We start from the raw sequence: 22,728 nt of genomic DNA on the forward strand, positions 1-22,728 counted from the left end.
GGCCAGGAGCCAATGGCGGCCGCCGAAGGGGCAGGGAGCTGATTGGCTCCTGGCATGGAACCGCCGCACATGGGCCAATGGGGGGCGCGCACGGGGCCGAGCGCTGATTAGCGCGTGCCGAGGGTCCTTGCCTGGAGCCACTGGCTGCAGCCGGCGGGGCGGGGCGGAGTGGGGCGAGGCGAGCTCCAGGCTGCCCGGGCCCTTGTGTTGCGGCGCGGAGCTGTCAGTGGTGGCGGCGAGCGCAGGGGTTCCGGCCCGGGCCGCAGGGGCGGCGCTGCCGCCTGCAGCAGGTCTGTCCCCGCGGGCACACCCGAGCCGTCCAGGGGCGCCCGCGGTTTAGTGTCTGTGGGGGGGGCAGGGGGCTGTGGCCGCGCGGTCTGCGCCCAGTGCGAGGGGCAGGGCCGCGGGGTGTGCGCGGGGACCCGTGAGTCCCACCCCCACTGCATACTGCTGGAAACGCCAGCCCCGCGCTCGCTCTCTGCCCACAGCTGGCAGGTTTGGCACCTGTCACGGACCCCTTGTGGCCCCCTGGCTTCTGCTTTAATAGCTTCCTGTCTTCGTGGTGCTCTTCCCCTTTGGAATAGCCCGGGTGGCTCTAGAGCGCAGGTTCCCAAACCCGGCCTTATTGCACATCCCCTTCCCCACGTACCTCTCCGGCTTATCTTTTAATCCCCTAAACGCCAGCTCTGGTTATAATGAAAATTAAATCCACCGTTACACAGTTTGTCCCATGTACTCCCCAGCGGTGCCTGTACCGCAGTTTAGGAGCCCCCGCTGTAGAGTGCCGGGGGTGGGCGGGTCAGGCTATTCTCTGATTATGAAACAAACAAGCGCATGTTCCCAGATATTTTATTAAGGCTTGCCTGCTTGAAGTGTTTATATCTGATTTTTTGACAGGCTATGATTCTGCAGCATGGAGCCATTTAAATGAAAGTTTCTCCCCTTCGTAGGTAGCTAGAAGCAAAATTTACCAAAGGGAAGAACCAGATGAAATGTAAGAAAATGATACAGCGTTGTCTTTCTGAGCTTGCAGACAGCCTGAACTAGTAGCTCTGACAAGTGTGAATGTCTTGGTCACTTTGTGTTGTGTTGATCCTTAAGCCTAACAAGACTGAGAGCCAGACTCTAAAGTTGAGCTGTGCAGCTGAATGCTTCATTTTATCAGTTAGTGCAACTGTCTGCTTAAATCAGGAAATCGCATGCAAATAGTCCAATCAATGAAAGGCAACAAAAGCAGGCACTTGTAGGGCTACTGCTGTCACATATCTAACAGGTGATGCTGAATGTGACAGTAACTTTACTAAGTAATATTTGTGTTAATGCACAGGACTGGCGTTTTATCCTTGATCTTGTTACAAAGCTGTGAGCAGCAGGACCTCTTCTGTGAGTTGGAAGTTGCATGTGTCCTTTATTGTGCAGACTTGGCTTAGACACAACAGCCAAACATGCAAAGATCATAACGTGGTCAGGAGACTAGCCAGTGCGTGGGTGTGAGAGAGAAGGCCTGATTCCTGAAGTGAGACCAGTGCAGTATCATCTATGGCAGATCTGAGTCAGAGTTATCTTTTGCTGTTTGGTTGCTGATTTCAAGGTTGACCTTTTTGCCATTCTCGCTGATCTTGTACAAACATTTCTGCAGAATGGAGAAGGGCAAAGTAAGAAAAGTGATACCAGCAAAAGATGGGAGGAAGATCCCTAGGAAGACAGAGTGTGATGAGGAAGAGAATAACTCTGTGAAAAGGTGAGTCAGATGTTTTTTCCCAATTTGTTTGAAGACAGAGAGCATTTAAAATTAAATTTAGAGGGTTGGAATCCCTCTGAGTTGCTGGAGGGTTTGTGCTTGCAGCTCATATTACCTGTAATGGTTCTTAGGCCCTAAATGCATATACAGTGTAATTAAGATTCAATTTCAAAAGCTTGTTGTAAGTCTCTGATTGTGATCATATTTAACAGAGCAGGTTATTGGGGCTGTGCTTCCAGCAATGTTGCCAGAGAGGATTGATTGATCAATCTATTCCAGTGCCAGAGCAGGTTGGTAATGGCTCCTTTAACTAGGTAAAACTTAGTTAAAAGTGTACTGCACTGTGCTCACTGATGGAGCTATTAGAAGCACTGATTTATACTGCTGATAGTAGGCTCTTCCTTCTCTTCTGTTTTAACCCTGTCTGCTCCTGTGTCCTGCAGGAAGGTTTACATGGACTACAATGCAACTACCCCACTGGCCTTGGAGGTGATCCAGACTGTTACAGAGGCCATGCAGGAGGCCTGGGGTAATCCCAGCAGCACTTACAAAGCAGGTAGGAGCAGCTCTTGGGAAGAACAAAGGGCAGGGTCCTCAGGCAAAGGAGACAGATTTGGACTCACAGGCAGTCTCCTGCTTGATATGCACAGCTCATTTCATGAGCTGGAAACCATCTTGGAACGGCTCAAGGACTAGGGTTTGTAGGGTTAAAGCTTATTGTTCCTGTGAGGCCAGGGAGTATCAGAAGAGTAGGATCATGTTGGAGCACAGGCAGACCTTCCTCTTTCTATAAAGCTGTCTATAAAGGAGTGAGATTTATGAACAGAGCTGGAGAGCGGCATGTGTTATCTCGGGTTACAACCATGCCACATGTAAAGCTGATTTGTGCTGCCACTCCTTAGTTATTTGCCAGTAAACATGAGGATAAGCTGTTCAGTAAGAACTGCCTTGTCATTGTATGTCAGTATGATGCCAAACCTAATAAGGCCTCTTGGTGTGAACACAGCACCAACGGATAATGGCTGGTTAATAAAGGCTGGGTACTCTTTCAAAAGCTTCAGCCCTGTCTTTTAACCCACTCTGTACTCAAAAACTACAGAGGCACATCTAAAATGGTCAGTATTTTCTAAACTGGCTGTGGGGAAATAGTCTCCTAGAGCAGTGGTCTCCAACTTTTTTAAGGTGAAGATCACTTCTTGAAGTAAAGGGCAATGCAGGATCTACTGTGCTTCCTACCCTGCTGCCTGCCCTGCCCTGCCCTGCCCTCCCTTCCCCCAGCAGGTTAGTTTGGAGGGCACAGATCGAGGCCAGGTGGTCAGGGATGGAGTGGGGCACAGGCAAGGATGAGGTGGGTCCCTGGCTGGCTGGGCCAGGCCGGGGGAGGGTCTGAGCCCTTGCTGCTCGTCCAGGTGCGCGGGGGGGCTCCCGCCACTGCACACACCCTGGTGGAAGCCTGCGGGGCATGTGCCCCTCTGATCTGTGCATGGGGGTGAGGTGGCTGCCACTGCACACTGGGTTTTGCGCCCCGGGCTTTGTGTTCTGAGCCCCGAGCTACAGCAAGGCTTGGGGTGCAAACTGCAGCATGCAGTGGCAGCTGCGTTGCACCGTGCACAGATCGGGGGGGGGCACGTGCCCCCCAGGCCTCCACCGGGGTGCATGCACCAGCTGGAGCCCCACCACGCATCTGTACGAACCGTCCAGACTCCGGCCCAGCGTGGCCAAGACCCCGCTCACCTGGTGGCAGGGGGCATGAAGGGGGATCATTGCACTCACCTGGCTTGGCCCTGGCAGCAGAGGACATGGCTCAGCCCAGCCACATCGCTCGTGCATCTCGGTGCTTCCGAACCGCGTCCCAGCTGCTCCCCATGTGCGTCCCACTGCTCCCGATTGCAGAGCCCCTGACAGTCAATCTCAGTCTGGGGGGGCTAGCTCCCCCCTCTCCCACCATCAACTGAGATCGACTGTCAGAGGCTCCCCAACTGACCAGTTGATCAGGATCAACTGGTTGGTGACCACTGGTATCACCACCTAAGGCATCTCTTTAGGCATCAAAATTAATGCTCTAGCTCTCGTACATTGACAAAGTAGGAAGCTCCCAGCAGGACTTTTTACAGCTGAAGAGCTTGAAGAGTCATTGCATTTATTTAGTTGATTTAATATGAACATAAGAGTTTGACTTTCAGCTTCCACTCTTACAGATTTTGGCTCCTAACTACAGGGCTGATTACCCAGGGAGAGCAATATAAATAAACTTCTAAAGGAAAAGGAAAGGCTTGTTTGCTTTGTCAGGTTGAAAGTAGAGCAGAGTTACAGACTCTCCTCAGAAGCAATCCTTAGTGTTTCAGTTTAGAGGCTGCTAGAACATCTCTTAGAAAGGAAAAAAATAAGGCTTAGGAGAATATCCAAAAGTTAGCTTGCAGAAAAAGAACCAAAAAAACCCCCTCGGCAGCAAGGGAACAAGGCCATCTGCGTTCCTCCTTGGTCTCTTTTCTTTCTGTTTCTGCCTGCCCAGAGATTGTCTTGGAGCTGTGTTTTATTTTGAGTTTATCTTTCCAGTTGACTTTCAGCTGAACCTCACTGGTTTTTGAGGGAAGAACCCCATGCCCACTTAAAGTGGTGTGTGCATGAACGGGAATATTCTGTAGAGGGAAATGTACTGCCTGAGCTGTGCTCTTTCTTACTGCTGCTTGCAGTATAAATGCTGTGAATTGTCTGTGTCTATGTCTGGTCAAGGCTTGCGCCATCCATAATGAAATACTGTTTGTTTGCTAATGCCATTCCCACAGAGACTGTCATGTAAGCACTGCATTGGCTGCCATTGAGCTTTTAATCTCGTGCAGAGAAATTGAAATAAATATAGAAGAGAATCTATCTTGTACATTAAACCAAGTGTAGGGGGAAATACATGATATCTCTCTGAGGTGAATCCCTGGTATGGGGATAATCTTGCAGTGATTCTTCCTTTTCATTATTTTTCCACTGTAAACATACCACCAAACCAACATCATAACATGTGTATCTTGGCTTTCCAGGTAGAAAGGCCAAGGAGACCATCAGCAGGGCCCGGGAGAGCCTGGCCAGGATGGTAGGAGGGCAGCCTGAAGACATAATTTTTACCTCAGGGGGGACAGAGGTGAGAGCATGAATCCCTCTGCACCTACTGGTTGCAGTAAGAGTGATTATACTGTTACATTTGAGAGGATAATTGGTGAATCAATAAAAAATGAACCACTTTCTCCTCAGTCTTTGTATTTGAAAGCCACAGTGCAGCCGCCTTTTTCCTCTATACATGATAAATCCTAGATTGGCGTGAAAATGCATCTGCCAAAGAAAACCATATGCTCTTTTTTAGCATGAAAATTGGTAAATATAAGTGTTTTGAAATGAGTGTCTGGAGTGGAAAACCATTTATGTGGTAGCATAAATGACTGCTCTTGCAGACTTAAGGAGTTTGCTTTATTCTGAAAAATTTCTGCATCTACACTAAACATTGCAGTTTTGTAGACTGGATTTTAACTTCTCCCTGAATTGCAAAAGCAAGCCACTGGGCAAGAAAGGAATTTCTTTTGAGTAGTTATTGCTCTGATGTTTTCCCCCTTACCTCTCTGTAGGCCAATAATCTCATTATCCACACTGCACTGAGGTGTTTTAGAGAGAGCTGGGTGCTGGGGGAAAACGGACCTGGGGAGAAACACAGTAAGCTGCAAGGAGTCACTCCCCATTTTGTTACATCAAGCGTGGAACATGACTCGGTGCGCTTGCCTCTGGAACACCTGGTGAGAGAGAACATGGCAGGTGAGTGCATGGGAGTGGCTGCCAGGGAGCTGCATACTCACCAGCCTTGTTCCTTCTGAGGGTTCTTTGGCAGCAGAGTTTGTGTCAAAGTGATAGATAACCAAGTGTCATGTTTTTCCTTTCACACTGCTTTGCCATTGCACAGAATTTAAGCTTTTGCACGCTGTGCTGATCAGAGCAGTCTCAGGCAGTCTTTTCATTCCAGCTGCTTTGTAAGAAGATACAGACTCAGTATTTTATTATTTACTAGCTTTTCCTATTACTAGAGCACCTAAGGACCACAGTTGTGGTCCAGGAGCCCCTTGTGCTAGGTTCTGTATAACATAAAGCAAAGGCAGTCCTTGCCCCAAAGTGCTTCCAGTCAGGGCATAATTCAGGGGCAACATATGGCTCCAGAGATGGATATGCACAAGGGTATGAGGAAATGGCATTGGTCAGGCAGTGGACTCAGAACCTCTGCATCCTCGCTGTTGACACACAGCAAAAGAGAGTTTGAAGGAGCACAAAGATGTAGGCTGTGGATGTTTACAAGGAGCAGCTGCCAAGTGTGTGGCAGCATAAGTGCAGTTTAACCAGTGGGTGCAAAATGTTTCAGTTGCTGATGGTAGCACCAGGGGTATTATCCCTTCTTTACACTACACTGGAGAAGTCCAAAGTGTTTTCCTATGCTTTTCCCAGCCCTATGTGAACTGAGCTATGCACTCTCTTCCCCTTCTGCCCTGCAGCTTCCCCAACCCATGCCTTCCCTGGGAAGTAAAGGTAATGCTCTAGTCAGTTTTAGTGTCAGGCCCAGTGGATTTTATCTCCATCTGTTTACTCTGGCCCTGTCTCCCAGCACATCCTTTTTCTGTTTATCCTGTATGTTGCATCATCCAGATGGCTAGGAAGACAGACATCCCTGCAGTGACATTTCAGTCTTAGAGTATTCTAGGGGCCAGCCCATTCCTTGGAAGATGAGCGCATTGTCCTCTGCTAGTGTCTTCCATTTCACCCACCTTCCGCAGGCTTTGCACGGCACAGCTTCACCCCATCATCTGCCTGTCTTGTCTGCTGCATAGTGCCAACTTCCATGATGAATCCAATTCCTTGTGTCTTGGCTTGCAGAAGCCACCTTTGTCCCTGTGTCCAAGGTGACTGGTCAGGCAGAAGTTGACGATATCATTGGGGCAGTCCGTCCAACCACTTGCCTGGTTTCCATCATGCTAGCTAATAACGAGACTGGTGTAATCATGGTGAGTTTGTCCTTGGGGTTTTCTATGCCTTGGGCTGGGGGGAAGTGGGTTCATGGTGGTGTTCACATCTTCTGTACTTCTGAGGGGCTTCTGTCCAGTCCTTCCCATGTTTCTTTTCTCTCCTCTCTTTTCCTTTTTATTCCTCCAGTTTTCTCCCTCTTTGCATTTTTTTTTCTACTCCTTTTTCCCTCCACTGTTAACAGAGCAGCAGTTTTCAAACTGTTACCTGCAGCCCTTGGAGATGATCTCACTACTGACTGTGTCTACTTGTTTATTAGCTGCTGAGTGCCATTAAATTGCTTCATGTCTATTAGATACTTTCATACTGTCACTTCACTCTGTAAGTGCTGAATCTGCCTTAGTGATATTGTGGCATAGTGAAGGGTAGGGGGGGGCTTTGTGGTTGCACATGGGAGGAGATGTGTTATCTTCTGTGCAGAGCTTGAGACCATGTTGCTTAGGGATAATGTTTTCTTCTCCCAGCCCATCCCAGAGCTCTGTCAGCGGATTCAGATCTTGAATCAGAAGAGAACAGCATCGGGGATGCCCAAGATCCTGGTGCACACAGATGCAGCACAGATGATAGGGAAGGGACGAGTGGATGTGGAGGATCTGGGTGTGGATTACCTCACTGTTGTGGGACACAAGGTATACCTGCCTTCCTTCTGGATGCCTTTCTCCCTGGGACACTGGAGCTGCCCCTGCATTTAAATAGCCTTTCATTGTGAGCACTTTCCCTTTCAGATTGCGGCACCTGTTCAGGAGAGGCTTTTTATTCTTTGACTTCAGTCAGGCCAGAGCTTCTTTTCATTTAAAAACAAACAAACAACTGCTTCCTAATATTTTACAAAAAAAAGGACAAGGAGAAAAAACCCCAGCTTGACAATTAATTTAAATCCGGAGGACACCAACTGCACTTCAGTGAAGCCACCAGTAGCTAGCTGCTTCAGGGCTAGAATATATTTCCCCATCCAGTATTTGTGTCAGGGAATCCAAGTGCCAGTTTTCCCTTGGCTGACTCCATTTCTCACCCCCAAACCCCACTCAGCCAAGGGGGTTACTAGGAATTTGGATTGATGTATATGTATGGGGGACTGAAAGGAAAAAGTTTTACCTCAGGCTTCTCTTGGGTCCATTTTTTTGCCTTTTGAAATCTCCTTCTCCCTTGTGCATTGCTGAGTCATTCATCTCTCGCTGTGCCATGGTGGAGGACAAATTAGACTGACCCACCAATATTGCACTTTCACTTGTGAAGGATTTCATACATCATTTTTATTCCACCACTAAAGTTTCCCACTAGATGGTGCTTTGAAGACAGTGTTTTATTGTACAGGTTTCCCTCGCTTTATGCTGTACATGCATTCCTGGAAAATGGCACATAACCCAAATTCACATAAAGGGAGCCCACTTTACAATGTAACAAATAGGGATACGTTCCAAGACCTTGACTGACCCATTTCTACCACTTTTACCAGACAGTTTTGGTTCTTGCCAACAGCAGACACTACACACAAGCACAGGGCACTATCATAATGGGGATAGTGATACAACTACAGGAACATGTGCTGCAGACAACGAGCAAGGAGCACAGATCCACACCGGAGACTACATTTTGGTGTGTGTCACCCCCACAATGCAACGCACAAAGTGCTGACTGTGGACTTCCCCCGCACTGATCGCATAAGAGTGAATTTACCTTGCATATAACGAATTTTTAGTATAAAAAGGGTCATCGCACAAGAGCAAATTTGCACATGCAGGACCCTCATAAAGTGAGGGAAACCTGTACTGAGCAAGCTTTTTTTGTAAGTGTTTATTAGGCCTGTACAGGCCTGTGTGAAATAGAAAGTATTTGCTTCAGATTCAGAGGAACAGTGGTTCGATTTGGTGATTCGAATCGCTGTTCCGATTTGATTCGGCTGAATCTGAAGATATTCTGTGTCGAATCTTATTCAACGATAGACTACACAGGCAGGCAGTACCACTGGGAGCAGCTGGGGGAGCAGCCAGCCGAGCCCCAGCTTGAGCCAGCAGCCTCGGGAAAAGCTGCTGGGGCTGGAGGAAACAATCAGCTGGGGAATCGAACTGGGAGCTGGGGGGAAGTCCCTGTTCATTCTCCTAGCTCCCTGTTTGACCCCCCAGCTCCCAGTCATTCCCCCCGGTCCCTGATCATTCACCCCAGCCCCTGTGGCTTCTCCTGGGGCTGCCAGTACTGCCTACCTTGCCCTTGTGGAGGGGCAGACAGGGGAGCAGCCGGATGAGCCACGGCTTGAGCCGGAAGCCGTGGGGGCTGGGAGGGGAATGATTGGGAGCTGGGGAATTGAACTGGGAGCTGGGGGGAAGCCCCTGTTCATTCCCCCGGCTCCCGGTTCCATCTCCCAGCTCCCAATCATTCCCCGCAGTTCCCCGATCATTCCCTGCAGTCCCCGTGGCTTCTCCCAGGGCTGTCAGCACTGCCTGCCTCACCCCAGCGGGGGGGCAGCTGGATGAGCCACGGCTTCTCCTGGGGCGGCTGGCTCAAGCCGGGGTTTGTCCGGCTGCTTCTGCCAGCACTGCCTGGTGCCTGCCTGTACAGTCTATGGCCAAAGCTCCAAATCTCTCTGAATCGATTCGGAGGCTTCCTATTCGATTCAGAGAGATTATTGGATCTTCTGATTCGATTTCGATTCAAAGACCTGGCCGCTAAATCGGACCGAATCTCCTCTGAAGTGAATTGGCTACTGAAGCTTCGCACAGCCTTAGTGTTTATGTACAGTGTTATGCACAGGCAGCGTTTATGTACAGTATTATGCACAGGCAGCTACAATTATACAGGATCATGGCTTGAAATAGGCAGCCAGTTACGCAGCACTGTGCTTTGCAAGGCTGTTATGGGAGCAGGATGGTTCCTAGGTCACAAATGCGATGAAGATCTGAGAACAGGCTTTTGTCCTAGTGAGGCAATGTTTGCAAAGAACAACTATCATCAATAAGTGGGAATTTGCTGAGGTAATACAAAAAGGACTGATTTACGGACTAAATGGACAGAGACAGTAATGGTTTAAATGTGAAACGTGCTACATAGAGACAGTGTTGTATGTGGTTATGGTCATAGCTAGTCACACCAGTCATGGAGGTCATGGAAACTGATTTACAAGGAGCTGCCATGAGGCAGCTGTCCACTCTGACAGCAGAGTGTATGGGATCTCAGGAGATGGAGGTCAGCTAATGGGGAGGTGGAGGGGGGAGTTGCCCTCTACACTGCAACTTCTGTGTGGTGCTCAGGGAAATGTACCCAGAAGGTCATGGCTTAGCTGTTGCCTTGAATATTTTCCATGCCCCTCTAGTGGTTAAATTTATTGACAAGAACTCTGGCAATAGCACAGACTCATTTATTGGGAATGTGAAAGTGAGAAGGGTCAGGCTCAGAGCTGATGGACTCCAGGCACATGCTCTGACAGGGTCAAGGTGAAGCAGGGAGGGAACTTCCAAGAGGCACCTCACTGAGTTTCCAGTTAATATTACAGAGTACTCTGGTTAAGGTCATGGCCCTAGAATTGGAAAAGGGCCATGCACTTACCCAGACTTCATGCTTACCCAGCACAGCTCATCGAGTATACAACTCTGTCAGTGCTGCAGCCTCAGCAGCCCCAGAACTGAGTGGCTCCCTTAAATTTCATGGCTCCTAGTAGTCCATTTTCAGGGACGCTATTAAAAGCTTTGAAGGTAAAGCTGTTTTTAAGGCTCCTCAGTCCTAACAGAACCCTACAACACCAGCTTTCCCTTCACTCTTCCTGGCTGTTTAACCCGGCACAGTTAGTTACAAAACAACCTGCTACAATTAAGTTAGCAACTGGAGAGCAAGTAAGTTACAAAGGAGATAGCAAGGCTGTAAGATTCCCTCAGCTCAAGTGGTTCCAGCTTTTTTGCCAATATGCTGATACCAGGAGTTTGTTACAATGTCAGCAAGAGGCAGCAAGCCTGCCCTAGCTTTGCATTGTGCAGTTGAGTGAATGCAGAGGTGGAGGACATGGTACTGCCTGTCGTTGCAGTTTTATGCTCCCCGGATTGGAGCGCTATATGTGCGAGGGCCTGGAGTCACTACCCCTCTGCACCCCATGCTGTTTGGAGGAGGACAGGAGCGGAACTTCCGACCTGGGTAAGGCGGGTGCACGGGTCAGCGGAGGTGCTGAGGTCAGGAGCTGTGGGGAGAGGCAGGCCGGGCTATTCAGTAGGTTCTTTAAGGGCCAGTGGAACATACACTGCCATCTGATTTGGGATGAAGAGCTGTGAAATGTTTAGAGAAGAAATGTCCTCCTTTTAGTTGCTTTGAGGATGCATCTTGCCCTGTAAATGCTAACTGCAAGTCCGTGTGATCCCATGCTGGGTGGAACTGAGAGACTATCACTTGTTAGCTGCATGGGGCTTGGTGCTCAGCACAGCTGTACAGACCCCTTCCAGTAGGGGCAGTGCTGCACCTAGTGGGTTAGGAAGTTAATATTGTGAAAAGTCAAAGCTTCTGGCTTCCTTTCTCCATCCGATGAAACATGTCTTTAGATCTGTGGCCAGGCATCACACCCACCCTCAGTCCTTTGAAAGCTGTCCAAAATACAGTTTGGTTTCTTGGAAGGGGGGAGGCAGGGGAGAATGCTGCTATCACACTTCCCTGGGTTGGGGAGGGAAGGCCATTCAGAGGTTCTCTTGTATCCTGTCTTCAGGACTTTTGGTAGGAGTTTGAGCTGACCCCCAACTCCCTTGCACCTAGCGGTCCGTTTGTATGTACAGTTTGACCTGCAGTGCTGCCCTCCACACATTTTTGCCACACCATTGTGGGCACATTTGTGTATGTGGACGAGGCCTCTATCATTTAAAATGTGGGCATTCAACACCACTAGTTTCTGCAAGAAGAAGAAAATAATTACAGTACAACATTTCTTTTTCAGTACAGAGAACACCCCAATGATTGCAGGCCTTGGCAAGGTGAGCTCAGAAGTACAGGAGGGTGAAAACAGAAGCATGCAAGTTAACAGTGATGGCGTCTGATAGAGCAAATATGTTAACTCTCTTGTTCTGTTCTGAGATTTGTTTAAAAAACCCACTGAGGAAAAGCAAAGCCAAGCAGCTTTTAGCAAAACAAGACTGAAGGCTCAACGCAATTTTCATAGTGTTCCTTGCTGAATTGTCTTTATAACTTTCCCAACTGTAATGGGAAGAATGCTGCTAAATCTCTGCACCATGCTTTAAAAATGCTGAGGTTTATGTGGGGGGGGGGCACCATATGTGGTGGATGAGGATTCCCGGCAGCATTAGTCCTTGTTTTTGAAAATGGCCTGTAGAAGCATCTTGTGCTCTGCTCTTTTCCTTTCCCTTCCCCTTCCCCTCATTCTCCCCTGTATGACTGATCTCTCTTGTTTTCCCTATACTTAGGTAGTGGGTTTGGGGGAAAACTGTGCCACAAAGCTTTCCTATTTGGTTGTGGAACAATAGCACATCATACATCTGTTTCAGCTTGAAGTGATTCTCAACAAAGAGGCCAAACCCACACTCTTTTTTAATAGAAACATAGAAAATTAGGATTGGAAGGGACCTCAGGAGGTCATCTAGTCCAACTCCCTGCTCAAAGCAGGACCATCCCCAACTAGATCATCCCAGCCAAGGCTTTGTGGTCTTAAAATCCTCCAAGGATGGAGATTCCACAACTTCTCTGGGTAGCCTGTTCTGGTATCTTACTACCTGCCACATAAGAGAGTTTTTCCTGATATCTAACCTAAACTTTCTTTGCTGAACTCGAGACCATTGTTCCTTGTTCTGTCATCTGCCCCCACTGAGCTCTGGTGTATTGAGCTGTGTGGGGCAAAGTTGGACCTATAAGGACCATGGGTTTCTGTATCGAGCTAGTGAGCAGGACAGTGTAAAGGAGGCTGGGAGTCCAGCCAGTGTGTGATATTCTAGAGAAGTTTCTCAGAGCAGGTGCGTAACAGTGTAGTGCTGAGTACTGGGTTAGCAACTTGCCAGGACCCTGAAGGTTGTACCTTGTAACATAACAAATTAAGGCCAGGATTTTCTAAAGTGCTCTGCATTAGATTCAAGGCTGGGTTTTTCAGATGTGCTCGGTGCACTGAGCACAGCTGTCCCATGGAAGTCTGGCTCTTTGCCACGCAAACACATTGGCTGGTGTCTTGAAATTTTCAGGGGAAGATGAGTGTTGGGAGGACCAAGTGCAGGTGAGTTTCATTTTTCCCACCAGGGGATTGGGCCTCAGGGGTGAGACCAGCATCCCCCAAGGTGGCAAGTCCCATCTCATCAGAATGTAGGAGGTCTTCAGATCCAGTCCCCTGCAGTCCTGAGATCATATAATCTGGTTCATACTTATTTAGCTCCAACCTAAAAGCAGTTTCCTGGGTGGAATTAGGAGATGGAGGAAGAGTTCATAGAATTATAGAAAGTTAGGGTTGGAAGGGACCTCAAGAGGTCATCTAGTCCAACCCCCTGCTCAAAGCAGGACTGTCCGCAACTAGATCATCCCAGCCAAAGCTTTATCTACCTGGGTCTTAAACACCTCCAAGGATAGAGATTCCACCACCTCTCTGTTCCAGTGTTTTACTACCCTCCTAGTAAGAAAATTCTTCCTAATATCTAACCTAAACTTCCCTTGCTGCAACTTAAGACCATTGCTCCTTGTTCTGTCATCTGCCATCACTGAGAACAGTACAGCTCCATCGTCTTTCAAAGCCTACTTCAGGTAGTTGAAGGTTGCTATTAAGTCCCCTCTCAGTCTCCTCTAGAGTAAATAAACCCAGTTCCCTCAGTCTTTCCTCAGAAGTCACATCTCCCAGCCACCTCACCGTTTTTGTCACCCTCTGCTGACCTCTCTCCAATTTGTCCACATCCTTTCTGTAGTGGAGGGCCCAAAACTGAACACAGTATTTCAGATGTGGTCTCATCACTGCTGAATAGAGGGGAATAATCACTTTCCTGGACCTAGTGGCAACACGCCTATCAATGCAGCCCAATATATTGTTAGCCTTCTTGACAATAAGGGCACACTGATGGCTCACATTCAGCTTATTGTCTACTGTAACCCCCGTGTCCTTTTCTGCAGAGATACTGTCCAGCCAGTCAGCCCCGAGCCTGTACCAGTGCATGGGACTGTTCCATCCTAAATGCAGGACTTTGCACGTGTCCTTGTTGAATCTCATGAGATTCCTTTGGCCCAATTCTCCAATTTGGCTCAGACACAAGTCCTCCCACCCCAGTCAGCCTCATTGGCATTAGCAATAGTGTGTAAAGCAGAGGAAATGGTTCCCTTCTGCTCAGCTATTGGTGATTTCTGGTAAATGGGAGGTACTATGTCGTGCACTGAGGGATTCTTGCTCTCCTTGCTGGAGCATCACCAGATGTGCGTGACAGTGGCTGCGTCTGACTTGTGCTGTTCTTCTCCCCTCACAGGCTGCCGAGCTGGTGAATAAGACCTGTGAGGTTTATGAGGCTCACATGCAGGAAGTTCGGGATTACTTGGAGGCAAGGCTGGAAGTAAGCAGAGCTGGTTCCTGTTACATTTATCCCCCTGCTACGTCACTGTCTTTGGGTAGCCTGTGTGGCAGGCAGCTGAGAGAGGTAGGAATAGAGAGCATGTCTCCCAGGAACCCCTGCAGCCTGGGAAGTGTGACGAAAGTTTGAGAGTGGAAGCCTGTCGCCTCTTGAGGCTCAATACCAGTGGGCCCTGACAGAGGGAGGAGAAGCAGCAGAGCAGGATACAAGATGATCAAGAAGGGAGAGGTGGGTAGAGGGAAGGAGGGTGGTGCCCAGCCCATTCAGCAAGGAGGGGCATGATAAACCTCTGGTAGCTGCACAAGGCAGTGTAGTGGGTTGTACTGCTGAGGCATTTTAGCTTCTCCTCACTGGCCCACTCTGGCTCTTGTAGCAGGAAGTCGCTACCCCTCCTGCCCTTGACCTGGTTGCCTTGGCACTTGTGACAATGTTTCTCTATTATGTGGCTTTTATCTCTTCCATCAGGGTTGCTGGGGATGGTTTCACCCTTTCCCTACCTTTAGGCCCCCTGTGCCCCTAACTTGTAGCTCTGTTGCAATGCCCCCTGTGGGCTACTTTACCATCATGCAGTAGGGCCTCTTGCAGAAGGGAGTGTGGGGGTAGAGTAGCAGAGCAGGGGTTGCCACTGCCTGAGAGGGACTCACACTCTGGGGTGTTTCCTGAGTACCTCTGAAGCTCCTTTGTACCAGTTTAGCCTAAGCAAAAGGGCATGATGGTGAATTCCCCTGATGCCTGTCTTTTCCAGCCTGCTAGTTCAGTGTTTGCATCATCAGCCAGCCAATGCTGTCCCAGGGTATCTCTCTGAAGCCTGACTTCATACTGCATCAGCCCAGTGGCAGTGCTGATGGCTTGTGTGTCTGTAGCACATCCCTCCTGCTCAGCCCGTTCCAAGTCAGAGGAGAACCATAGACATTCAAGGAGCTGTTAACATTTACCTCCCTGCAGGCTGTATTTGGGAAGCAGAAGATCCACTTTAACAGCAGATTCTCAGGCTCCAGACGACTCTGCAACACCTGTAACTTCTCCATCCTGGGCTCAGGGCTGCAAGGTAACTCTGTTAGCCAGACCTGCCCCATGCTGTAGTTAACACCTGTATTTTGTTCCATTCTCACCTGCTGCTTTCTCTCCTTTAGTATCAAACTGAGGGAGATTCCTTCCTTCCTGGGGCATAAGGCCTGACCATGCCAGGCATGAAGCTGCCCAATCCTGAGAGCTGGCACCCTTTAATCTGGGGGAAGGATCTCAAGCATTGCCATTACCAGATTCCCTTTCTCTCTGTGAAGGATGCTAGGCCTGATAACTCATTGCTTAGAAGCTGAGCTGAGATGGGTTTCTGAGGGGTAGGTGGGTCATTTTCATAGAGGGAGAGTGAAGAATGTTCCCTGTGCTGATTAGGAGCCTTGTAGGTGTTTTATGCTAACCTGTACATGTCTCTCTTCCAGGTCATAAGGTGCTGTCTTGCTGCAAGACCCTTCTTGCCAGTGTTGGAGCAGCATGCCACTCGAAGAAGGGTGACAACCAGTAAGTGATCCGTGTGGTACTGAGTGCTTTCGCCCCAGGGAGAGAGGCCAGATTAAAGGAGAAGAGAAAAATGAGGGAAGGGGATATCAGGGAGGGAAATGAGGGGACTTCACTCATTCCTTCCTGAAGTGGAAGGAGCCAGTGTTACATGTTGGATATTTTTTCATTAGAAAGGAAGGAGCTATTGGAGATTTCCTATCAAAGAGCAATAAGGAAGGAATTTGTGTTCACTTGTGCAGTAGTGAATTGCTTTGCAGAGGCTCTTCTGCTGTGAAAGACCTCCACCTGCTTGCAGAAGCAATCCTTAAGCTTATTGGTTAACAATTGCATAGCCCCCTTCCTGTCCCATCTCTCCTCCCCCCCTGGGTAGTGTCCCTTATCTCTGATGACTAGGGCAAATCCCTTGAAGTTGAAGCTTTATGAAACAGCTTCTCATAAGTGATCACTCCATCACTTGGTTCCTGCTGGATCATTTAAAATAGTGGTTGCCATTGACTTAGTCTTGAGCTGGTGGAAGATGTGCAATGAGCATTAGGATGAGGGTGACCTTGAGCAGCATATCTGTGTGCAGGCAGGGCAGTGTAGCGTGACAGATCGGGTGTTGCAAGGCAGCTCGCTCCCCTGCTGTTATGTGCCACATCACAGCTGGTGTGCGGGGGCCAGTGGGCATATGTGACTGCAAGGGCACCACTCCCAGCCCAGAATGAGAGCTCCTAGGCTGGAAATACACCTGCTCCCCAAGGGCCTATCTGCCTCCCAGGTTACCTCATGGCCAGCTTAGCCATGAGATGAGAAGACAGCGTGTTGTTCAGCCATCAAAATGTGTAAGCAAGAGCTTGGCATTTCTGTACCACTTGAGTAGCACGCTTACTCTTTGTGCTCTTTGATGCCATGTGGAAGCTGTGTTTAACTGTAAGTTATGGGGCTATTCACTGGCTCAGTCCTGGGATCTGGGAGTCATGTGGCATCAGCATGCTTTTAGACCAGACAAGAACATACATCTCCCATCCCTCAGCCTTGGCACCATGTGCCAAGTAGAAAGCAGCACTCACTGTAGTAGGCCCAGTCTTATTCATCCAGAGTGATAGGAAGAATGAACAATAGGAGGGTCGGAGATGGGTCAGCCACTCATGCTGAGATAATATGTGTGTTTGCTGAGTGAAATGTATAGGGATGGACATATTTCCTCAGTGTCCAAAGGGTTAAATCCTGCTTTCCTTGTGCATTTCCCAGGCCATCTTCTATTCTGCTGAGCTGTGGGATCCCTTATGATGTGGCCCAGAATGCCCTGCGGCTCAGCGTGGGGCGAGACACCACCCACCACGATGTGGACCTGGTTGTGGATGACCTGAAGGAGGCCGTGGCTCAGCTGGAGCAGAGCAGCACCCCTTTGACCTGAGGCCTTCTGGGATAGGGATTGAGGAGGGAAGCTCCAAAGGGAGGTTTCCTAAATCTGGGGATGGGCGCTGTGCTGCTGTGCACCACGTGGGTGACCCTACACCTGTGCAAAGTGGATATAAAGAGTTGTCGAGTTGGGACACTAACCCACTCTGCACTGGTGCAAGTGATCATATAAGGAGCAGGGCATCGGAGAACCAGAGCCCTAGAGACAGGTCCTCTCCCATCCTGTTCAAGTCACTGCAAATCCATTAATCTATCTACTTTTGTAACGAGCTGTTGCCCAAACTGCAGGCCTAACTCGCATAGGAGGAGGACAAGGAAGAAAAGAGACCTCTTCACCTGATTTAACAGTTTTTCAGGGACTTGCACAACATGGAATAGGATTGCAATTAGATGCCTACATCTGCATAGGTACCTAATAGCTAGGATAGGATCTGGCACCAAGGGGCTTTCCGGCCCCAAAGAGCAACCTGCACTGTGCTGTAAGAATTTTATCAATGCTTACACCTCTGGACATCTGAATGAATCAAACAAGGATGCTTTTATATTTGGGAGACTTTCTAACGATTGGCTTTTCTACTGAAAAGTTGGAAAGGGTTTGATTGGTGTCAGTGCTCTGTAGTGGGAATTAGGAAGGCATGTGTATGCTTCAGGGTACCTCTGTCCACACAGTGGAGGTGCAAAAGTCTCCATTTATGTGGAGGCTGGTGTATGTGCCACAATATGCACATGGTCAAGGAGGTAGCTATGAGTGTGAACAGGGAATGTGTACATTTGGAGGAAAAAGAAGGTCACATCACTTCTTTATCAGATCATTCCTGCCTTTGTCGGCATCAGAATTTTTCTGGAAATCACGTGCACATGCATTGAAGTTCTCTGCTCTCACCCTCCTTTGTAGGGAACTCATTTCAGTATTGCTGAAAAGAGTGCACCTTTCAATTCATTTTTTTTCTTAGGAAAAACGTTACCTAGTATAAGGCAAATTATCAAGGAGGATTGAGACCTCTTTCGAAGCTGGAAATAGGGCATTTATTACCAGATAAGGTCACTGGGCTGTCAGCCAGCCTCCCCAGTCAATACTTGATGTATGGTCAAATTCTTGTTTTACAGCCTGTTACTTCTGTACACATTTTTCCATTAACGTTGCACCCTGGGGAAGAGTGCCTATGTCTAGCTAGCCATATTCTTTGGGTAAATGTGATATCTTTTATTAGACCAAGTAAATATATCTAGCTGTGAATTCCTTAACAGGGAAGACGTTGTCTCCACATTCTATATAGAAACAGGTACCTAGATCAAGCCAGTAGCTCTAAACACTGGAATAGTGATAAAGCAATAATGCATTATGAAGTAGCTGCTTGGCAAAATGCAGTGATGAGCTGAGGAACATCTAATATTTATATAGTCCCAGCATGTGCAAAAGTGACTGCTGTTAATCAGAGTGGTTTCAATTAAAAGTATTTTCCTGAGGCTGTTTTTATTCTCTATGGGGGAATTCTTTGGCACAGCATTTTTTTCCATCAATGAATGCCAGGGCATTGAAATAGAAGACTTTCACAGAAACACAGGGTGCCTATACCCAGGCAGAGAGGCTGCTGTGACATGCTGTAATTACAGCGCATTGGAGCAGACGCAATTAATGGAGTCTACTGGGGCCTTGCTTTTAGTTAAAGCCCCCCCCCCCCCCCCCCCCCCCCCCCCCCCCCTTTTTAAGTGCAGGGACATTGATACACAAGATGCTCCAGGTGCTTTAATTGGATCAGCTCTAATTAACACCTTGCCCCCACACACTCCCAGAGCATGTGTATAAACACCCATAGGTTTCAAGTAAACTTTGATGATAACATCTTGGCACACCCTAAATTGGAGGGGAAGAGGTACCAGTAACTCAGTGATTGAAATCAGGGGCTTGGATTGGAGTTGTTTCCCACATCCTGGGTGAATGGGCTGTTGTCTACTCTGGGACAGATCTCTCTTGTGAAAAATATCTAAAGGTCTCATTTTGGAACCAAGAGCCCTAGTTTTTTGTATGCCTTTTTGTTTCAAACCAACACGGCTACCAAGTACACCCCTAAAGGTCTCATTCCCATTCCTGTGCACAGCACAACAGATGGTCGAAGCCTTTCATAAAATGGAATCCTTTTGTTTTCTGGCCAGGAGTTTGTGGATCCTTACACTGGTCTGCACTGTTGTGAAGGGGCTGGAAGAGAAAGCTCTATGTCCTTTGACAATATACCCAGGGCACCCATGTCTCTTCACAAATGACAGATCTTCATACTTTCATCATGTTTATCCTTTATATTTGCACATTTCAGCTTGAAGAGTCCGTTCCACTGATGATGATAACAGGGATAAGGTTACATCAAGGTGTCCTGTTCCATATGCTCACAACACATTGATGGGCAGTGATACAATCTGAGCCTTATAACTTTCTTTCTGGAGTTACTGAGAGCCAGTAACAGTGCATTCATTCTAGGGTGCAGTTGTGTGCAAGTCTGAGATTCCCTCCTTGACTCTCTCTTAACCCCTTAGGACACTTGTCCTCCTTACAAAGCTTACCTTGAATGTAGCCTCACAAGGACTCTCCTGGTGCTGACGTATTAAGGGCCTAGGACTGGAAGGGACCTCCTGGGTCACTGAGTCTAGTCATCTGCACTTGTAGGCACTATATCATACAGTCCTTTTCATATACTTACCAAACCCCATCTCAAAAGCAGTTAGATCTGCCCCCTGTTGTGTCCATGAGAAAGTCATTCCAGACCCCAATTCCTTTAATGGCTATGAACCTTGTAATTCTCAAGCTAAAATCTGTGGCTAAAAAGCACCTATCAGTCCTGTTTCTTTCCTTTAATTTCTATATTTGGGTAGAAATAGTAGACAATTTGTGAAACTAACATATTTAAAAGCCATCCTTGATCCCAAGGTGTGGGCTGTATTGCATCCTAGTGACAGTGCCATAATGCTTATGGCAGCCTAGTCTACTGCCACTGAAATCAAATTCCATCCACATCACATTCATGGAAGAGGAGACAGCAGTTTTGACCCTGAGAAAATTGGGAAAGGAAAGATAAAATGAAATTCCCTTTGCATAAGGAGTGACATTTGTGGGTAGTTTTGAATGCCTTTTTCTGATGAGAGAGAGAGGGGGGTGGTTTTTGGTTCACAGTAGAATAAAGCTCTACCAATTAACATCCATTTAAAATCTGGCCCTCTGGCTATATGAGTTGCATGAAACAAAACATGCTGCCTTTCTGGTGTGAAATGTGCAGCAGGTGGTCAGCACAGAGCTACTTGAAAACCAAAAGCATTTTGAAGCAGGTCTAGAACAGCTGGATAAGACACCTTTTCAGTAGAGAAGCCGGCTTCCAAGAATGTTACTTCTTAGAAGGATTTGCAAGATTTAAGCCTCCTCAGCTGTTCTGCCAAGGAATTAGGATTGAGGGGTTTGCTTTGCCTCTATTCACAAGGTTTGTTCACCTTGGCATGTAACATAATTTGGGGTTGATTGCAAAAAATATTGGGAGCAGAGCTAGGAAAAGCTTTTAAGTAGCAATTTCCGTTAGCGATTTGAGCCTGAGGCTGTTCCAGCCGAGCTTGTTTGTTTTAACTCGGTTTGCTCCTTGGAGGGCTCTGTTTCCCTGCATTTGTCAGCCACGCCTCCTGTCCTACTCCCCTCCGCTTTCCATATGCCCCTGTGGTACCTTCTCAAGTAACAGAAGTGGACTAGGGCTGCTTTGCTCTGAGGGGCAGAAAGAGAAAAAGGAACTTCTTGCTGGAAAGGAGGCATCAGTGCCCATGCAGGCAGGGGTGCCAGGGATGGCAGATCAAAGGGCTATTTTAGCTGCCAAGCACGGAGACTTGGCTGCCTTGGAGCAGCTCCATGCAAACAGTGCACTGGGGTGGGATATTGCTGACTCCTCAGGAGCAGGTCTGGTCCATCATGCTTCCCGAGCTGGCAGTCTGGAGTGCCTCAAGTTCCTGGTGCTACAAGCCAAGCTTCCAGGGAACCAGAGAGCCAACAACGGGGCAACACCAGCCCATGATGCGGCAGCCATGGGGAACTTGGCAGAGCTGCAGTGGTTGATCAGGGACGGGGGCTACAACCTACAGGTTGGTAACAGGCTGGGATGGCCAGGGATTCAGAAGAGGGGGAGAGGGCAGGGGAGCAAGAAAGAGGTGTGTTTCCAGAAGATGCCCTAGTGCATCCTCAAGCAGCAGGGCGGGCAGTTCTTTACCTGAGGTGCAGCTCACGGATTTAATCTGGGGTGGATCAGCGCCTTGCTACAGTCCTTCACTGTAAGCTGGCTTTGCTGGGATTGCATCTCATTGGAATAGCAGTATCTGCTGCTTGGCTTGTTTCCAGCCAGCATGGGGAGAAGGGTCAAAGAGGTGGGAGTTATTTTCATTTGTACAAAACAATTGCATTCTCTTAAGCCACCAGATAGCAGCCACGGGTGCTCATGGCTTATTGCTTCTCACTTTCCTGAGACTTAAAACTACATGAAGACTCTGGTTCTTTATTCCTTGCTAGCTGGTGGTTTATTTAAAAAATTGCACTCTGTCACCTCTCCACTGCCTATCTGGCAGCGCATCAAGCCAAAATGGGGTTTCCCTCTTCTATTCTCTCTGCTGTTCTGGTTTGATCACTCTATTCATGACTTCATATGTGACCATCTCCTATCCTGGACCTTGGGCAAGCTAGAATTCGGAGCCAGTCTCCCAATTCAGGCTTGTCCCTGCGCATGCACCTGTATTATGTATACCTTAGGTCAGGGCAGTCCAACTTCTGAGTGACCAGGGACCACATGCCCTTAGGGCTGCCCTAGTGAGGGCCCTTCCAGTGTGGGGCCATGAGCCCCCAGGTCCACAGAGCATGCCCCGCCTCCACTGCACTGCATACCTAGTGCTGTCCCTGCTGCACTGCCCCACTTTGCCCCAGCCCACTGCTGCAGGTTCCCTGCTGCATCACGCCTCTGAGGGACTATGGGTTGTGGGTTCCCCAGCACTGTGAGCTACACTGCACCATGCTGCCCTGCCCCTCCTCCTTGGGGCAGGGAAGGGGAAGCCAGAGGGAGAGGGAACCTGGAGCTCCCAGTTGTTTCTGCAGCCAGAGCCATGGGGGAAGCAGGGTGGGAGGGCTGCAACTTAACCTTTCCTGGGCCACATGCAGTACATGGACTGCCAGTTGGACAGCCATGCCCTAGTCCATCCCACCCTGTGTTTGGAAAAGCAGAAGTTCAGATTCAGATCTACACAAGTCCCTCTCTGAGTCCAGTGCAGATGTTTCTAGGGAAGCATGATATTTTCTTGTTGGTATATTGATAATGGGGTAACATCCTTAAACCAGAAACCCAAGGCAGGAATTGGAGCGGTTGTCCTAGATACAGCCACAATTAACAATATGTTGGAGGTATAAACTACACTGCTCCTGGGACTGTGTTAGGAGCTGATGTATGGAGTGGCATGGAGGAAACTTTGCTGGGCATATGAAACTTCATTGGCAAATGT

The 22,728-nt window shown here is 48.5% G+C and overlaps 2 protein-coding genes across 6 annotated transcripts in view; both read left to right on the forward strand.

Moving 5' to 3' along the window:
- Window positions 1-118: 118 nt before the first annotated feature.
- On the forward strand, window positions 119-18,690 carry SCLY (selenocysteine lyase). 4 transcript variants are annotated; one of them, XM_019486066.2, is made up of 14 exons: window positions 119-290; window positions 951-994; window positions 1,640-1,741; window positions 2,185-2,297; window positions 4,774-4,874; window positions 5,353-5,536; window positions 6,641-6,768; window positions 7,252-7,416; window positions 10,800-10,906; window positions 11,691-11,727; window positions 14,197-14,280; window positions 15,244-15,346; window positions 15,741-15,819; window positions 17,053-18,690. In XM_019486066.2, exons 3-14 carry the CDS (start codon window positions 1,641-1,643, stop codon window positions 17,216-17,218), a joined length of 1,368 nt encoding a protein of 455 aa, XP_019341611.1. In that variant the 5' UTR covers window positions 119-290; window positions 951-994; window position 1,640; the 3' UTR covers window positions 17,219-18,690. The 4 variants fall into 4 exon arrangements, with proteins under 4 accessions (XP_019341611.1, XP_006276176.1, XP_019341612.1 ...); XM_006276114.4 differs by having other exon boundaries at window positions 148-290; window positions 898-994; XM_059730841.1 differs by lacking the exons at window positions 119-290; window positions 951-994 and adding an exon at window positions 1,954-2,031 and having other exon boundaries at window positions 1,651-1,741.
- Window positions 18,691-20,285: 1,595 nt separating this feature from the next.
- Window positions 20,286-22,728, forward strand: part of ESPNL (espin like) — a 40,048-nt gene continuing 37,605 nt past the window's right edge. Inside the window, exon 1 of one of the 2 annotated variants that reach the window (XM_059730838.1) lies at window positions 20,286-21,330. In XM_059730838.1, the coding sequence (XP_059586821.1) occupies window positions 21,016-21,330 (315 nt within the window). In that variant the 5' untranslated portion in view covers window positions 20,286-21,015. The remainder of the gene's footprint in view (window positions 21,331-22,728) is intronic. The other variant, XM_059730839.1, reaches the window with a different exon arrangement.

This window comes from Alligator mississippiensis, chromosome 7 (assembly GCF_030867095.1).
Source record: "Alligator mississippiensis isolate rAllMis1 chromosome 7, rAllMis1, whole genome shotgun sequence".
Lineage (NCBI taxonomy): Eukaryota > Metazoa > Chordata > Crocodylia > Alligatoridae > Alligator > Alligator mississippiensis.

Bases quoted from the DNA above. Each gene is read 5' to 3' on its own strand.
- SCLY (XM_019486066.2), top strand. From the start codon at position 1,641: ATGGAGAAGGGCAAAGTAAGAAAAGTGATACCAGCAAAAGATGGGAGG. The intron at 1,742-2,184 runs GTGAGTCAGATG...TGTGTCCTGCAG, and splicing joins GAGAATAACTCTGTGAAAAG to GAAGGTTTACATGGACTACA. The intron at 14,281-15,243 runs GTAAGCAGAGCT...ACCTCCCTGCAG, and splicing joins ACTTGGAGGCAAGGCTGGAA to GCTGTATTTGGGAAGCAGAA.